Source organism: Lutzomyia longipalpis, chromosome 3 (assembly GCF_024334085.1).
Source record: "Lutzomyia longipalpis isolate SR_M1_2022 chromosome 3, ASM2433408v1".
Lineage (NCBI taxonomy): Eukaryota > Metazoa > Arthropoda > Insecta > Diptera > Psychodidae > Lutzomyia > Lutzomyia longipalpis.
In genome coordinates, this window is record NC_074709.1 from 29,358,286 (window position 1) to 29,376,744 (window position 18,459).

The following is an 18,459-nucleotide window of genomic DNA, read 5'->3' on the forward strand; positions in this document are numbered from 1 at the left end:
TGTGTGCTCTTTTTTTTTAATTCAACTTCTGCCGAAAGAATTTTTTCATTCTACTTTTTTTCTGGTCCAATTTCAGCATCAAAAGCAAGAGAATTCTTTTTAACGACTCAAAAAAAAAACAACAAACTATTACCGAGACTTTTATAACTTAATCTTTATGCATATGGAAATTCATGGGTTAAACAGGGTGAATAGGAGAAGAATTTATGAGATGAATTCTTTTGCTTAAATATTCTTTTTAAATATGGAAAGACAAGATAATTTTGAGAGATTTCTATATTCTGTCTTTAAAATAAAACAATTAAAAAGAATTTTTTAAAGGAAAATGTTCTTAATACAAATTAATTGAAAGAAAAGTATTTTTAAGATTTTTTTTAAAACGAGTCTTCAAAATAAAGGTATTAGAACTTGTTCATTTTTGTAAATTCCAAGCATTCCAATGATATTTGTGATGATGATGAAATCGTCAGGTTTAGTTTCCTTTTTTTATTTATTAACAATAAAATTCTAAGAACCAACATTCAATGAAATTCGCAGGAAAGACAGAAAATGTCTTTTATTCTTTCCTTTCAACATTTTTGAATAAAGAAGAAGTAATCAAAAGAATTTTTTATACTAATTATTTTTTAAGGAAAATCCTTGAGACGTTAAAGATATTCTTAAAAAAATAAAATATGTAAATTAAATTCAATTAAAATTTAGAATTATTTCTATATTTTTTTATCAAGTTTTAATTGATTTTTTTTTAATTATTGAATTCATTTAGTTCACATTGAGAGATACTCTAGTTAGTTTGTTTCTAAAGCCAAATTAAACTTATTAAAGGTCAGTTTTCGTCTTTGGGCATTGAATCTCCTAGAAATTATCCAAAGATGAATTTATCCCTGAATAAGCCAGACTTTACGACAAAACCTTAAAATGCTTACCTTGCAAAATCGATTGTAGCCAAGAAAACTTAGGCCTAACCTGGAACCTTAAGCCAAGCTTTAATTTAGGCCTTAAGCCTAGCTTAAGAAATTTAAGTTTAACTTTAAAAAGTTAGGCCAACATTAAAATTCTTAGTTTTTAAAAAGAAAGCCTTAAACATACGGAAAAGACGTGAAAAAGAATTAAAACTATTCTTTTAAAACGTCTTCTTTTATTTTTCTATCTAAATAATTTTGAATTACTTAATTATGAATTACAAACAAAAATAGAATTTTTTTTGAAAACAATTTGTACTTCAATAGTCATTAAATAAAATTAAATGAAAAATTAATTATTTAAAATTCTTAATTTTCTTCATAAGAAATTCAATGCTCAAAGAAATTCTTCTTTTGCACACAAAAAGTGTCTTATGAGATATTTTTATGATGCATAAGAAGTAAAGTTAAATGCCCATAAACTCTGTTCCTTATTTACGTGTCGCCCTACTTATGCTGATGGCATACTTTTGGTGATTACAAGAAATTCTTCATTCCTTAAAATATTGCTCTCACAGCAACATTTCTTGCGCGACTTCTTTTTCTGCTAACTTATTGAGCTTCTTTTGTTATTATTATTTTTTATTAGTTGTTTTAGAAGATGTATTTGTTGCACGATATTGGCGCGAAAGTGATTTAAAAGCCCCGAAGATGCTTGTTTTATGTACTCTATAAGAAGCGCGTTGTTTACGCTGCAGCGTGTTTTTCGCAAAAATTGAGAAAGAAAGTGGCTCCGAGACATCATCTCGCTATTAGCTGCTCAGTCATGCCAAAAGCTCTATACTGTAAGAAGGCACAGTGTGTGCAAGGTGTATAAGATTCAAAAGACACTTGTCAATGTCTTAAGGTGGTTACAATTCCAACAAGAAAAATTTGCATTTCTTCCCAGTTTTCTTCAAGTGTTTTCCACAATTTTCTAACGATTTTCCACTCAGTGGTTGTTGGTGCTAATTTTGGGTGCTTTTTGTGTTAATTTTTGGGATCTATTTGTGATTATTTTCAATGTAAATTTCATGCAAAAAGGTGTGTTTTGATGAAACCAACATTTGTGCAAAGGTTGATCGTTTGAAGTTTGATCTCAATGTTGGAAGTACGATCGAGAAGGAGAAATAATCTAATATGATGATGGGATCATAATGCCGTCTGGAACGTTTATTGATCATCAATTTATTGACGCACTCTGCTGTGATCCAGATAAGAGAACCCTTCAGGTTCGTTTCCTTTAGTGGGACGAGAGATCCGCACAAGAAGTGATCGTATCGCGATCGATTGCTTCATCACCATAACCTCTTTCTTTATCTTTCCTTTCTTCTCAATATTAAAGGATCTTCAATTGATCTACTATGGCCTACGATCCCTGGAGCCACTTTCAAATCTCAGGGATTCAGTCCTACGATCCCTATGCAAGGTTGTTCGCTATGAAAGGCACAATGTCAATGAAATCCTCTACTAGTGAGTTTCCCTTTCAAATTCCCTCCAGCTTCAGTTTTTCTTAATTCGTGATCTTCGTTTTTTTAAACAGTACTGGTGAACTCTCAACATGCTGGTATATCCTGCTTTCAGGAGCAGTCTTCATCAATGGATCAATGTTTCTTCCTGGATCGAGGTAAGGCGAAGTTCTCTTTCATTGAAACCTCTCCCAATTGCAAGATCTTAAATTCCCATTGCCGCATTACTCCCTCTGGTTGTGTCTTTTGCAAGTTAAATGACGTACAAATACAAAGAAATTTTATTTGAGGGAAATAACGTCAACTTGAGGAGCGATGTTGAAAATATGGGAGGGTATACATAATGGAATAATGTGTGTAATTCAATACTGAATCTGGCTTAAGTTTCTTAGGTCAGTTGAAGGTTTTTTTAAGCCATGAGTTTAGATTTTAAAGCTATACCTAAGTTTTTCATGAAGGGCCTAAACTAAATTTTTCTAGTCAGGCCTAAATTTTTTAGACAAGACGTAAGTTTGTTTTGATTAGGCTTTACTGCTTTAGTCTAAGACTAAGATTTTAGGCTAAGCCTTAAGTTTTTAAACTAGATAATTTTTTTTTAGTTTAGGCCCAAATTTTTTGGGCTAGTTTTGGTAGATTTTGCAAAGGCCTTATCTTTAGAACAATTTAGGAAGAAAAATATCCTTTTCAATTGAGTTCTTTGTTAGATTAGAACAAGAGCGTTCTTTTCTGTCTTGTCTTGAATCCGGCTTCCTTAATATCTAAAAGATGATTAGAAAAAGTGTTAAATTCGTAAAAAAAACTTTTATTCAACATAAAAAAAATTCCATGAGATCTTTCCAGCAAAATATGTTGCGGAGTAACATAAAATTTATGTTTCATCATATTTTTCTCTCAATGAATTTGTCATTGAGGCACCATTAAGTGTTCCCAGATGTACCTTCAAGCTTTTCTTACTTCACTAACGGACTCAATCCTGACTCAATCATGGAGGCAAAGTCAAAATGAATGAGCTCTAATATTTCCCATGTATGCCACGACGGTGTATCCATATACATTTTATCAATGTATTCCTTCACATGGATAGAAGGTGTGTGGGTTAAAGTCTCGCAATACAGCTTTGAGTGAGCCCTCGTTAATGTGTCCAACATTTCAGTGGAAGTGAGAGCGTTGAGAGGCACCACTATAACGCGAATATTGTTAAGAGAAACTCTCGCAACTTATTGAAGTTTTTTCTTAACTATTTTTTTTTAATTTAATATTTTTCTTTTACTTTTCTTGACTCTTTTGTGGTAAATGTAATTTATTTCGCCCAACTACATCCCACTGAGGGACCCTTCGAGGATCACGCGAAGTTCACAATAGGAATTGTTTCTGTGGTGTGGTGAAAAGTTGGGAATTTTTTTTAGGGCTTTCTGGGTGGAGTGAAGTGGCCAACATTATTGTTGAGTCGAGTAGTAGTAGAAGTTGTGGTTGTGCAAAGTGGAAAAGAAAAACTAATATAAATTGTATGTTTGGGTGGAGAATGCATCGAGGATGTGGAATGGAGGAGAGATGTTGACGGGAAACAGTTGTTTGGCAAATAAACAATTTTATTAATTCTTCTTTCAACCAATAAAAGTTTCCCTCTTCCAAAAGGACTCAAAAGGAATTAAAAACAAAATAAAAAAATATTTAAATTTTGTGCTAAATTTTTTTTCTTTGAGATCTAAAATTGAACTTTTTAACCCCGCGGAGTTTTTTTTATAAACGTAAAAGACCCCACTTGGTCCGGAACCTTTTATTTCACTGCACTGCATATAAACACAGAAATAATGTTTAAAAGAGTTTAGTGTACGGAAAGTGTGTGTTTACTGCCTCTTCCTGCTACGTGTTATTTTGATAAAATAACAACAACAACAAAATTTTGCATCTATAATATTTTCTATGAAAATAATACAAAAAAAATATACAAAACATGCAATAAGCCAATTTATTGCCAACAAGGGGACATTGTATGCAATTAAAAAAATAAATCGAACACAAAAATTAGTGATTAGTGACTCTCATTCCTGGATTTACATTTATTTCTTTCCTGTGTTAACACCAAAAAAAATGTTAAAAGTAAGTTTTTCTTTTCTTCTAAATTGTTGTTGTACGTATAAATAAGAAGGGAATGCGTAAAAGATCCATCCAAGTGCATTTATTGTACCTCTGACCTTACGAAAAGTTTCTATTTTCGACCACAATCAATGGGAATTACTTCCAATTTGATGAACAGCCGCGCTATGAATTTTATGGATAGACTCTGGAAAAACATCATTGTGGGAATTTCAAATTCCAACTGTCATTTAGAAGGATATTCAGCAACATTTTTTGAAGGATCTTTGCTATAAATCTCTAAGTTTTCTTTGGCATAGTTAATGTTGAAAGATTTTTTTCTTAATGAATTACTTTAATTACTTTATGACGAAATCTTTTCAAAAATATTTTTTTTAATTAGAAATTAAAGAAAAAAACCATTTAAACTACATTAAGAAGTTTAGAAATTTCAGGACATTTTTAATCTCACAAAATGTTTGCAAATATTTTTTTATTTTTTACACTGTTTTCGAAAATTTAATGATTTTTATACTCCATATCTGATATATTTTTTCAACAATTGTTAAATAATAATTAGATAATAAGTAAGAGGAAGAATTCTATTAGCTTTTAAAAAAATAATCAAAAAAATGGGATTTTTACAGTGTAAAATAATAATTAGAACTATCCGGAAACGTGTTGAGGCGTCAAATGGTCCTAAATGTGTTTAAAAAAATCAAAGTTTTTATTTTTCCCTAAAAATATATCTAACTAGTACCTATTATATTAAATCTAATCTAAAAAATGTCAAGTATTGGGCTTAATTCAGCGACCAAGAAACCCTTGAAATCTTTAAATTTTGTACTGAAATTTCAAGATTTCAAGCGAATTTCAAGGGTTTCTTGGTCGCTGAATACGGCCAATTAATTACAAAAATTTTGAAGAACTATTACAAAAATTAAAAGAATAAAAATGATTAAAAAATGCAAAATAGATAAGAATAGATTTTATTCTTACGAAAAATATTTTTTTTTAAAAATTCTAAGACTGAAAGATTCAGAACTAGTTTTAAGGAATGAGAAAAACCATTAAAAATGCGTAGAATGTAGAAATCCTGATTTCTGATGATTCGTTTGTTTTAGAAAGAGAAAAGAACTCTCATTAAAATTTTGTTTTATTTAAAAAGAAAAATTCTATTAGCCTTATAAGAATATGTATACACGTTGCGTAAAAAAGTGATTTCAGGGTATTATACCGCGTCTTAATGGGTTAAATAAAATTTTAACTTTTTTGTTTATCAAAGTTTTATTTTTATTATTTTTTTAATTCAATAGAAAAATTTAAAGTTTCTTTTTGCCTTCTTTTAATTTGATCCAAAATCAAAGCCTAAAAAATCATTGAAAAATCAATAAAAGAAAAATTAAATTAATTCAAATAAAATAATTTTTTTTTTCACTCAATAAAAGTGTTAAGAACTTTTTGGATGACCAAGCAAATGTGTGCTACATACCTGATGAGCACCTGTGTCCTTTTGAACTTTACAATTCGCATGCGCATATCTTAAAAATATTCCAGGATTGTCTCTCTTTTGAAACATTTTTCTTCTGAAAATGCATTTTTAACCTTTTCCCTAAATTTTCTTTTCCTTAAAATACTTTTACAATTTAGAAAGAAAAAATTCTTTGAAATATCTTTTAAAAAAAGGTTTTTATTTTGCAAAATTGAAAGGTATCGAATAAAGTATTGAAATGGGAATAAAATTGGAAAATTCTCTCGGAGGATGCGTCTCCCCTGAAGAAGTTCTCTCAGAGATATTTTTATAACATTACCTATCTCACAGGTTCTCCTCAATGTCCCTTGATTGCTATTTTCGTTTCGCGTTGGCAGGACGAGTTCTGCAGGACAGTGTTGGGATTCGGTTTCTTTTTACAATTTCCGTTTGATTCTCAGGGAATTAGTTTTATTTTTTATTTTTAAGACTTTGGGATTCACGATAGTGTCGTGTTTTACTAGAAGGAAAAGATAAAAAGGATATCAGTTTAGTAGGGGGATGGTTTGAGCCTAACAAGAACGAAACGAGCATGGATGTGTAAAGGTAGCTGGGCTATTAATAGAAACACTCACACACATCCTGGTGGTTGGGGTGGCTTGTGACGTCGTGCAGAGAATTATGCAAAAACATTTTTTCCGGAGCATAGACGGGGGTAGTCGGCGTGAGAGTCGCACATCGACGGAGGAGGATGACATGGATGAGGAATTCATTGCGAGGCGACCTATTGGGTCGACGCTTAGGCTAGCGGCACGTTGCCGTCCCCCATCTGGGGGTGATTCAATGCGTAGGTGGAATAGCTTCCATGCCCCGCGTGGTGAATGTCATCCCAATAAAATTCGCCGTGACCGCAAATCCACATCTCCGTGCATTTCGGAAGTTAGTGATTCGTGGCGCAAACAGCTCTATCGTGGCAGGTCGTTGGCAGAAAAGAGTGATAGGGTGTCCCTTAGTACTTGGTCTGCTTCTAAAGAAAATTCTTCTTTCTTTTCTTCCTTTTTTTGCTAACTAATTTCCTTGTCCTTTGTAGCTTTGGGAAACGCAACGGCGGCAGTTGCCGAAGACCAAGCGAATGCTTCGTGCTGGAGTCGTCTGAAATGATTGTTGTAAGTTTTCCTTTTTGAGTTCTTGCTGATCTGAGTTAAGGATATCTGAGGAATTCGTTTTTTTTTCTTGGACATAGATTGATTATCCAGAAGTAACAAGCAACGTGGCAAGCAATCAGCATTTGAGCCCATCGACCGCAAAGGTGGCAAGGGGTCGATGTGAGCGCGGGATGGACCAGAGTCAGCAGCGTGGTGGCTCTGCCTTCAACATAATCTACACGGACGTAGACACGGGGCATCAGTCACGTCCCGAACTCTACCAGAAGTGCAATAGAGGTAGTCATTCAAGCGATACGAGTTCAGCTTATAGTGGATCCGACACCATGACTTCCGTTCACAGTTCATCCATTGATGCCGATGAGGTGAGATTTTGACAAGCTTAGATTGTTAGGATACTTGGGAAGGGAATAAGTTCCTAACTCCTATTGAAAATGAAATTACGTTAACTGAAGAATAAAATTTAAAGCTCCTTGCTTGAGGAGGAAGCTAAGCTAACGGATTTACAAAGACCGTAATTTTAAAGTTTTAAAATCGTTAATTTTGCTTTCCAAAAATAAAGCTCCTAACTCCGTTAAAAGGAAACTACGTTAACCAAATGAAAGCTTAGGCAATTTAAATATTTTACTTGAGGAGAAAGATAAGTAAACGGTTTTCTTAAAGGCTTTAATAAATAAGAAAAAAATGAAAGAATAAGTCTTTTAATTTTCTTTTAAATATGAGCGAGTAAACTCCTATCTCAGTTTAAAGGAAATCACGTTAACTAAAATTAACAGACAGCTTTCATATTGAAGGAAACTAAGTTAACTAAATATTAATTTTAAAAAGAAAAGCATTTTAGGCTATCTAGTTAGATTAACAGATTAGTAGTTAACTTAGGACTTAACGAACCAGACTTAGGATCCAAGGATAATCAGATAATGCAGACTCAAGCCTTTACTTTTCTAAATCAATTCAGGTTGATCTCTCGGGGCTTGTGGAGAGTGTGGTGGATTCAGATGAGGAGGATTTAGCTGAGAGTATGGATAGTTTAACCGTACGCGATACAGTACGGGAATGTTTAGAGAAGGATCCCACCGATCGGACAGAAGATGATATTGAGACACTCCTTGAATTTACGCAAAAGCTCAAAGCCTTCACGAGCCTCACGCTGGCCGTGCGGCGGGCATTGTGTAGCGTAATGGTGTTTGCTGTTGTCGAGAAGGCCGGCACGATGGTTATGAATGATGGGGAAGAGTTGGATTCGTGGAGTGTCCTTATAAATGGTCACGTTGAGATTGAGCATGCAAATGGGGAGCATGAGGAGCTACAAGTTGGTGATAGTTTTGGTATTTTACCCACAATGGATAAGTTGTATCATCAGGGTGTAATGCGAACAAAATGCGATGACTGCCAATTTGTCTGCATCACGCAGACGGACTACTACAGGATTCAGCATCAGGGAGAGGAGAATACGAAGCGACATGAGGACAATGGGCAATTGGTGATGATAACTGAATTGCGCCATGGGCTCCTTGATGCTGGAACAAGGCGTGGTCATGTTGTTATTCGGGGAACACCCGAACGATTAATGTTGCAGCTGATTGAGGAGAATTCCATGACGGATCCAACGTACGTTGAGGACTTCCTGCTAACTTATCGGACATTCATTGAGAATCCCAATCAAGTGGCACAGCAGCTGTTGACGTGGTTTGAGAATGAAGACACCTCCCCGTCAACGTGCTCAGCAACACCCACCGAGATTAGGGATCGTGTCACGCGCACAGTGATTCTGTGGGTGAATAATCACTTTACGGACTTTGAATTTGATGGGCAAATGATGGAATTCTTGGAGGCTTTCGAAGTTGGGCTGGAGAAGAAAGCCATGGAGGGTCAGCTGCGTCTGTTGCACATAGCTTGCGCTGCCAAAGCCCGTACACGGGTAGTCACACTCACGAGATCCTCACGAGATGAGCCGTTGCACTTTGAAATAAGTGGTGGGAGTGAAAGAGGGGGTTTGGGGGTGTTTGTTATTGGTGTTGAGAGGCGAACAAAGGCCGAAGAGGTGGGATTCAAGCGTGGCGATCAAATTCTCGAGGTTAATGGGAATAGTTTGGAGCACGTGACCCTTGCGAGGGCACTTGAACTGCTTCGGAGTACAACACACCTCAGTGTGACACTACGAAGCAATCTGTTGGCATTCAGAGAGATGCTGGCAACGCCTGAATGCCTCTCGCCGCAGCGAAGTCGTCCAGCAAGGCGGAGAGTTGTACCGGATTTGCAGGATCCACGAGCGAGGCTATCGGCAGCAGACTTGATTGCTGGCGTTGATCAGGCAGATGCAGCAATGCGCGTACCTGCTTCCCCACCGGCAATCCCGAATCCACCACCAATGGGCCCCTTGTCAGCTCCACCGGCACCAAGTGCAAAGAGCAGCAGTGGTTTCATGACGCTGGCGCCGAAGAGACGCCTCCAGAAGGCTCTGATTAAGATGAATCTCCTTCCGAAGAATTCCCTCCTTCTTGCCACCGAAGGGAGTATTGATGCTGAATCCCCACCTCCAGTACCCAACACAGTTGCGCCAGGAAGTGGTGGTGACAACAGTAGTACAAGTTCAGGATCTTCCCAGAGTGTTACAACAACAACACCCTCAACGTCGGGGCCAACAATCTACCATAGTCAGAGTAATCCCGATCTAAGTACCTACTACGACGATAATCGGGCTGCAGACTACCCAGAGCACGTGCTGAAAGTCTACAAAGCCGATCAAACTTGCAAGTATCTCCTGGTGCACAAGGAGACAACGGCTCATGAGGTTGTCATGCTGGCCCTTCAGGAATTCGGGATTCATGAGACAAGTTCGAATTTCTCCCTGTGCGAAGTCAGCGTGGGCGAAGGTGGGATGGTTAAACAGCGACGACTGCCAGATCAAATGCAAAACTTAGCTGAACGCATTGGCTTATCAGCTAGGTACTACCTCAAGACAAACGGTATCACTGAGACACTCGTCCCGGATGATGTTGCCGCCGAGCTTGTGCGGGAGAATGTGGTGCATTTCCTTCAGCTCAATGCCAATGAGGTTGCCATGCAGTTGACCTTTCAGGTAAGGATCATTAAGTTTTCTTTTTTTTTTTAAATTAGTTTATAGGTTTAGAAGTTTTTTATTAAAATTTTAAAAGTTTTTTTTCTTCTTATTTTTTATTCTTAAGTTTTTGTCAAGTTCTTTACTTAAAATATTTTTTTAAGTTTCAATCTTTAATTTCTTCTTCTTAATCTTCTTTAATTCTCTTAAATTTTTAAAAATTGTTTTTTCTAAATTTCTTTTATATTTTCTTTGAGTTTCTTAATTTTTTTTGGACTTTTTCAAATTTTCTTTTTATAAGTCTGACTTAATCAGTTCCTTAAGCCAGGCAAACTTTAATTTTTCATGCAGTACGTAAGTTTCTTAGGTTAGGCCTTAAGATAAGGCCTTAAGCACAGACTGAAATGAGGCTCAATGTTTTTTAATTCATTCCTAATTCAGCCTTATTTTACCTCATATAAAAATCTAGGTCTGACCTAAAAAACTAAAATTTGGCTTAAAAAATAAGGCCTATTTTGAAACACTTAGGCCTATTTCAATAATTGAAATCTGGTTAAAGAAAATCTTTTTAAAATTCTTTTATTGATTTATTTTTCTGAATTTTCTCTTTAAAATTTCTTAAACTTTTCTACAATTTTGTCAAATTTATTTAAAATGTATTTTAAAAGAACAAAAGTTTCTTTCTTAAAGATTATTTTTGTTTCAGTTCGTTTTCTAACTTTCTTTATTAAACTCTTAAGTTTCTGTAAGGTTTCTTGAGATTCTTCAAATTCTTGTCCTTTAATATCTTAAAATTGTCTTTTATTTTTTTTAGTTTCTTAATTTTCTTTCTCTGAGTTTTAGTTTTAATTCTTTTTAAAGTTTTTTCCTTGAATTTCATAAAGTTTGTTTGTTTCTTAAAGTTTTTTTCTCAGATTTAATTTTTTTTTATTCTTATTTAAGTTCTTTCCTTAAGTTTTTTCCTTTCCTAATTTACTTCAAGTTCCTTCTTAAAAAATAAACCATAATTAATTTTCTTTCGGCAGGACTTTGCAATTTTCCGCCAAATTGAGAGTACAGAGTACATTGATGACCTCTTTGAGCTACGTTCCCCCTATGGGACACCAATGCTGAAGCAATTTGCCGAACTTGTCAACCGGGAGATGTTCTGGGTTGTCACGGAGATCTGTAGCGAAGGGAATATTGTGCGACGCATGAAGATCATTAAGCAATTCGTCAAGGTGGCGCGACACTGCAAGGAGTGTCGGAATTTCAATTCAATGTTTGCCATTGTTTCGGGGTTGGGGCACGCCGCTGTGAGTCGCCTACGGGCCACGTGGGATAAGTTGCCGTCAAAGTATCAGAAACTCTTTGGGGATCTGCAGGAGTTGATGGATCCATCGAGGAATATGTCAAAGTATCGGCAATTGGTTTCAACTGAACTTGTTACACAGCACCCAATCATCCCCTTTTACCCCGTTGTTAAGAAGGATTTAACATTCATCCACCTTGGCAATGATTCACGCATTGAGGGTTTAATTAATTTTGAGAAACTCCGAATGATTGCAAAGGTAATGAGAGAGAGAGAGAGAGAGAGAGAGAAGGGAAGCAAAGGCTTGGACCATGTAAAATTTTCTTGTTTTTCTCTTTGCGCTCTGCAGGAGGTTCGTAGTTTAGCCTACATGTGCAATTCGCCGAATGATTTGCTAACAATGCTGGAGCTTCGTGGGCAACCACCGAGTTCCGCAATGGTGGCACTCAATCAGATGTCCGTGGCTACATCCGGGGGTGGTACGTCGAACTTCCTCGGGGGTGGGCAGGCAACGGTGAAACGGCGGAAGAAGAGTACAGCAGCACCGAATCCGAAGAAAATGTTCGAAGAGGCTCAAATGGTGCGTCGTGTGAAGGCATATTTGAATAATATGAAGGTAACAACGGATGAGGATGCCCTGCACGCGTTGTCGGCTGAATGTGAACCCAGCGGCGGGTCTGCCCCGAGTTCTGTCACCATCCGCAAGAGGCATCCATCGCCAACACTCAGCACAACATCAAGTACAAGTAGTACGAGTGAAGGGAAGAAATCGGCGCATATTTCAACAGCTGGTGCTGCCATTGGGGCTGCTGTGTCAACAGCTGCAGCCAGTGGGAAGTTTGGTGAGTTTTCTTCTTAATCTTTTTTTTATTTTCCTTCTAATTTGGGTCAAAGGATTAGACTAAAAATAGAATATGAAGCAAATTAATTAATTTAATCCGTGCTTTTGCGTGCTTTATCTGCGCTCTTAAAGAAATTGGTTAAAATTACTGTAGTAATCAGTCAGGATCTTCAGCTAATTGAATCTGTTAAAACGATCAATGTACTTCAGTTAAATTGACAGGATAATTCAATTCGGTCACATTGAGCGAAGTTATTTCATCATTTTTTTGGATACGTCAAAATACTCTTTGACTGAATAAAATTGTAAAAATCTTCGCTGAAATAAATTCGTAAAAAAAAATACTCTTTGACTGAATAAAATTATAAAAATCTTCGCTGAAATAAATTCGTCAAAATACTCTTTGACTGAATAAAATTGTAAAAATCTTCGCTGAAATAAATTCGTCAAAATACTCTTTGACTGAATAAAATTGTAAAAATCTTCGCTGAAATAAATTCGTCAAAATACTCTTTGACTGAATAAAATTGTAAAAATCTTCGCTGAAATAAATTCGTCAAAATACTCTTTGACTGAATAAAATTGTAAAAATCTTCGCTGAAATAAATTCGTCAAAATACTCTTTGACTGAATAAAATTGTAAAAATCTTCGCAGAAATAAATTCGTCAAAATACTCTTTGACTGAATAAAATTGTAAAAATCTTCGCTGAAATAAATTCGTCAAAATACTCTTTGACTGAATAAAATTGTAAAAATCTTCGCTGAAATAAATTCGTCAAAATACACTTTGACTGAATAAAATTGTAAAATACCTTCCATGAAATGAATTTGACAAAATTATTAAAGTTTTGACCAAACACGTACGTTTATTAGTGAAAAATATTCGCCAATTATTTATGTAAAACAATATATTTGAAAGATCATCCACCACTTTGCTCATTTTAACTAATTCAATTTGTGAAAGATACTTAACAATTTTTTTCACCAATTTTGACTAATTCAAATGGATAAAGCACTCGCGTGATTTAACTGAATTAATCTGTCAATTTTACTAAAGTTCTTCGATCATTTTGACCAATTCAAATGATTGAAGATATTCACTGATTACTTCAGTCATTTTAACTATTTTTTTTAAAGAATGTTTAAACTCTCTCAAGTCACCCCAACAAAAAATTGCCCTAAAAGTTTCCTCATTGTGTCTCAATTGAAAATGAAACCTCCCCCAATTTAAATTTAGAAGAGAAACGTTCTCGTTTCTGACCTCTTGCGCTTCCTCCAGGAGCTGCATCACCGCAGGCTGTTAAGAAAATCCTGGCGCTTTCGGAGCAGAGCAAAACACGCCCCCACCATCCAAAACATCCGGGGATTGTCCTCCCTGGCCTTGGGCATTACACATCAACGCTTCAGCAATCATCCATTAGTCCATCACCCTCACCAAATACCCACCGACGCATTAACCCGAGTAGTAGTGCAGGTAAGGCAACGAAGAGAAGAATTTTTTCAAGCACATTCAGTGGCTAAAATCTCAATTTTTCTTGCTGCGTTCTTCCTTCAAAGGATCCGTCTCGTATTCAGCTCATAGCTTCCCAAGTGGGCACGTAGGTGGACGCGCTATTCACGAGAGAAGTCACTCAGATACCCCAACTCCCGTCCCGTCTGTGGATCTCTCAGCTGAGAGTAGCAGTGTGACGTCATTGAGCAATATGCCACTGCGGAAGACAATCACATCCAGCAGCTTGACGTCAAGTGACAGTGGCCATGGGTCGTGTGCGCAATCAACGGCGGATAATCAGAGTAATTGTTCAGAGAGCAATAGTGGGCTGTATCACGTTGCATCGTCTATTGTGCACAATTCCCCGTCGCCAACACTCCAGCAGAGGCGTCATTCAGCAATGCACGGTAAGTTCTTCTTCTACATACTTCTTTCGTCAAGTCTTAATGGTTGGGATTGTCTTGGGGTTCCAGGGATAGTATTTTCTAAGAGGGAAAAACTCCCGTGAGAAATTCCCGAAGTTTTTTTGCAGGGGAAAAAGTGAGGAAAACTTCACGTGAGATTTTCCCGGTTTCCACGATTCTTTCAAAACGCTAAAACCTTCGGGAGTTTATCACGGGAGTTTTTCACTCTTGGAGAATTCACACCCAGGAGTCTTCATTCATAAAAATCAATCGAATGGAAGACTTCAGGAGCTTCCTGAGGCAATCTCAAACACATTCTCCCACCCACTTTCATTTGAATGTTGTACTTAAAACAAATCATTGCTGTTGTGAAAACCTGCATGAAAATGTCTTGTTGTCTTGTTTCTGTGTGTTCCGCATGTTGTGGCGAAGGCTCCTGCGGATTGGGCAATTATATCATGTCAACACCGGCAATTGGGGTGCCTCCGCCACCGCATCATCACCCCCATGCGCATGGCCCGTCAAATTCCCAAGCATTGAATGGAGATCTCCCCTATCAACTCACACCAATCGTCTCACCACTCCATGGGTCCACGACAAACTTTCTCACATCACCACAATTTCATTCTGGCACACGATACAACGGTAAGGACACCCCTCTCTTCCACCCGCATGAGCGCATTCTCTCTTGCTTCTCTCTCTCTCTGTTTGTAATTTACTTTTTCTTACGAAGAAAATTTGTTAAAAAAGGAGATTTTTGTTGAAAGTTTTTGATTTTGTATTGGTTGCAGCGCATCCAATGGTGGCAAGTGTGGGTGGACACGGGGCTAGGGGTGCAGGATGCCCACGGCTACCACCAGCCTATAGTGTTGCAGCACAAATGGCACGCTTGCATCGTCTCGGGAGGGCACACAGCCACGAGGGGGTGACAACAGTGACAGCAGCAGGGAATCCCGGGGGGTTGATTGCGCCCCAAACGCACTACCGCCCAGAGCCAGAGGATGAAGATGAAGATGGTGAGTTGACTGCTTATTATACTTTCCTTCATTTGTTTGTTTTTGGGTTCCTTTTGGTTGTGAAAAAATAATTATTAAAGAGATTTTATTGATGAGTTGGAGTTGGAATCTTTTATTTTAATCAGTAAATCAGTATTTTAGTCAGAAGAAGTGTCTCAAATACAAATACATTCCATGCCAAGGGATGTGTTGAATATTTTGATTATTTTAGCGAATTATCCGAATCTGGACGAATAATCCTAATGTTGACAAATTGTTCTAATCCTATTGATAATTAATCCGAATCTCATCAAATAATTCAATTCTTTTCGAATTTTTGCGAATTATCCGAATTTTGACATATAATCCGAAACTTGACGAATCTTCTTGAAAAGTAACTTGACGAATTATCCGAATTTCGACGAATAATCCCAATTTTGACAAATTGTTCTAAATTTATTTGCAAATAATCTGAATCTCGACAAATAATCCGAAACTTGACGAAAAATCTGAATGTTTTTTGACGAAAAATTCGAATCTTAACGATTAGTTCTGTTCTTGAAAAAAACAATCCGAATCTTGACGAATTTTTGCGAATTATCCGAATCTTGACGGATAATTCGAAGATATTTATTCAGATAAATTGTTTCATGCTAAAAATTAGGAGAATTTTCAAAAGCTTTAAGAAACTTTGAAAGCGCAGTATAAATAATGAATGAAAAAAGGTTAAATAGAAAGACGTTAATTATTTGAAAAGAAGCTTCAACACATTGGAATAAATAATTTGTCTTAAATTCTGCAATTCAGCTGTTAAAACAAACGTTGAACGTTTGGGAAAAAATGATCTAAAGTGTAATATTTGAAAGAAAACTAGGCAATTGTCGGAAAAGAATAAAGAACAAATGTCTAGCATTAGGAAAAAAAAGCTTTTATTGTGAATTGAGCTTTTATTCAAAATTTTATTTAATTGCTGCTTTTTTTCTTTTTCTTTATAGATGACGAGGAGACGCAAGTGTCGGCAGTCTAAAGGAAAAGAAAAAAAAGAGAGACAAATAGTAAGTTTTTTTTCTCACATTCCAAGACAAGACAACACACCACATTTAAAAAAACTAACGAAACACCAAAAGATTTATTAAAAGAAAAAAATATTGCCTCTTGTTTATTTTGTCAATATTTGTTAACTAATTTAATTCCCAATTTTAGATTTAGAATTTGAGTCTTTTTTTTTTAATTGCAAATATTCCTCTTAAATAAATATTAATTTAGTGCTAAAAATTCTTTTTTTTTCTTTAATATTTTCACTCCTTATATATCTTTTAAGGATTTTCATTTATTTTGTAGAAAAAAAAAGGTTCTCTTGTGTGAAATATTATTTTACCTTCTAAAATAAATAATAAATAATTTTTTTTTGAGAACGAGAAAGGGGAAAAATGTGATAGAGATAGAGAATCTATAAGAAGAAAGAGAGAGATTTAATATATATTTAATGGAAAAAAATGGTGTTTAATGTATCTCATTCGAAGGAATCTCGTTGTGAAGATAATGCTCTCTGTGTTCCAGAAAATTTGCCAGAATCCCTTTAAAAAAAAACAAAAACAAATGACACACTCATATTTTATTTTTTTGAAAAAAGAGAAAAACATAAAAAGACATATCACTGAGAGAAAGTGAAATTGCAAGCCTGCAGTATTATTTTGTCGTGTGAAAGAAATGAAAGAGATTGAAGGAGATGAGAAAAGAGAAGAATCTCCCCAAAACTATTCGTTAATGTCCTCCAAAATCAATTAAATGACCTTAAGGAAAGAAAGAAAAACTTCTAATAAGAACTTCTTTAGACTTGTTCTTCCTCATTACAATACATTGCGCACAAAGGATATTTCTTGAAAAAAAAACTAGAATTTGAAGATTTTTTAAATCTTGAACATAAAATTGAGAAAAAAAATTTATTTAATAATTTAATTGGGAAAATTTCCAAGAAGAAAGAACTTTGATTCAATCAGTACTTTGAGTTATTTTTCAATTTTATTTCTGAATTTTAAAAAATCTGCTTTATTTTAATTTTATTTCTTTTAGAAGACTTTCATGAACCTTTTCTTTCATAGCCTTAAATATTTTCTTAAACAAAAATGAAAGAGTTCCTGACAAGAAAAAAATTTTAAAAAATATATGAATTTTTAAATCCAGGAAATAATTTTGAAAAATATATCAAACCATTTGATAAATCAATTTGGTTTTATCTGAGGATCGTTTTAGTGCTTCAGAGCTTCCTCTTAATAAAAAAAAAACTACTTTTAAACCCAAATTTTAGGCGAACTAAAGCTATTTTCTAATTTCTTAATAAAAAAATTGATAATCAAAATTAAAACTAATGTAAAATCTTTATTATTTGAGAAGATTATTTAGGAAAAAAAACAACAAAATCATTTCTTTCCAGGAAATATCCTTTCTGTGGCAATAAAAAAAATGTAGACATAGTACAGGGAATAAATTCGTGTGTTTTTTGCAACATAAAATTGTAATATCCGTAATAAATGTGCAAGGTTTATATTTGTAATAAAAGAATAAATAAATAAATAAACTAAATCTCGTTGTGATTCGCCCTCGAAACAATCCAAAAGAAAGAGAAAAATAAAGAAAAATGTCTTTCGCTATTTAATTGTAAATAGAAAAGAAGAAAAAATAAGGTATTTAAGCGTTCTGAATGTTCACCAAGGCCTGATGAAAGAGCTAAAAGATCTTTTTTTTCTTGGCTATACTTTGAAACAGCTCTGAGGGTCATAAGATACATACATATGTGTCCCCAACTCCATCCCCTAAATTAAGAAATAAAGAATCAAAAATATTTTGGAGATAAAAGAATATTTTTTCGGCGACTTTGTGAGACTAAGACATTTCTTTTCAATTTTTAGATTTTCTATTTTCAAAAAAAAATTAAGAAATATTTTTTAAAAGAATAAAAAGAGGCGGAGAATCACAAAAAGAAAAAGTTAGAAAAAAAAGAGTTTTATAATAAAGAAAAGAGAATGAGAGAAGGATGAGAAATGTATATTTTTAGATGAGAATTGTAGAGAGAAAAAGAATTATTTAAAATGAAATGAAAGTAGAGAATGAATATTTTATTTACAAAAAAAAAAAATGGGAAAAGAAACATAAGATCAAATTTTAATCTTCTATTCAAGTTAACTTTGCACTGAAGCTCCACTTTAAGCAAAATTTGTTTGATTTTATCAATGGAATAACAGTGCAAAGCTCTT

General features: G+C 34.9%; 1 protein-coding gene across 5 annotated transcripts; it reads left to right on the top strand.

The window, feature by feature from the left end:
• The first annotated feature begins 1,657 nt into the window (after nt 1-1,657).
• On the top strand, nt 1,658-16,480 carry LOC129793727 (rap guanine nucleotide exchange factor 2). Of its 5 annotated transcripts, XM_055833961.1 has the most exons (13): nt 1,658-2,173; nt 2,287-2,414; nt 2,485-2,568; nt 7,048-7,123; nt 7,201-7,485; nt 8,079-10,202; nt 11,207-11,731; nt 11,822-12,314; nt 13,594-13,788; nt 13,872-14,213; nt 14,643-14,855; nt 15,002-15,226; nt 16,201-16,480. In XM_055833961.1, the coding sequence occupies exons 1-13, from the start codon at nt 2,099-2,101 to the stop codon at nt 16,230-16,232; spliced, it is 4,797 nt and encodes a 1,598-aa protein (XP_055689936.1). In that variant the 5' UTR covers nt 1,658-2,098; the 3' UTR covers nt 16,233-16,480. The 5 variants fall into 5 exon arrangements, with proteins under 5 accessions (XP_055689936.1, XP_055689938.1, XP_055689939.1 ...); XM_055833963.1 differs by lacking the exon at nt 14,643-14,855 and having other exon boundaries at nt 1,660-2,173; XM_055833964.1 differs by lacking the exons at nt 1,658-2,173; nt 2,287-2,414; nt 2,485-2,568 and adding an exon at nt 3,482-4,510.
• The last annotated feature ends 1,979 nt before the right edge of the window (nt 16,481-18,459 follow it).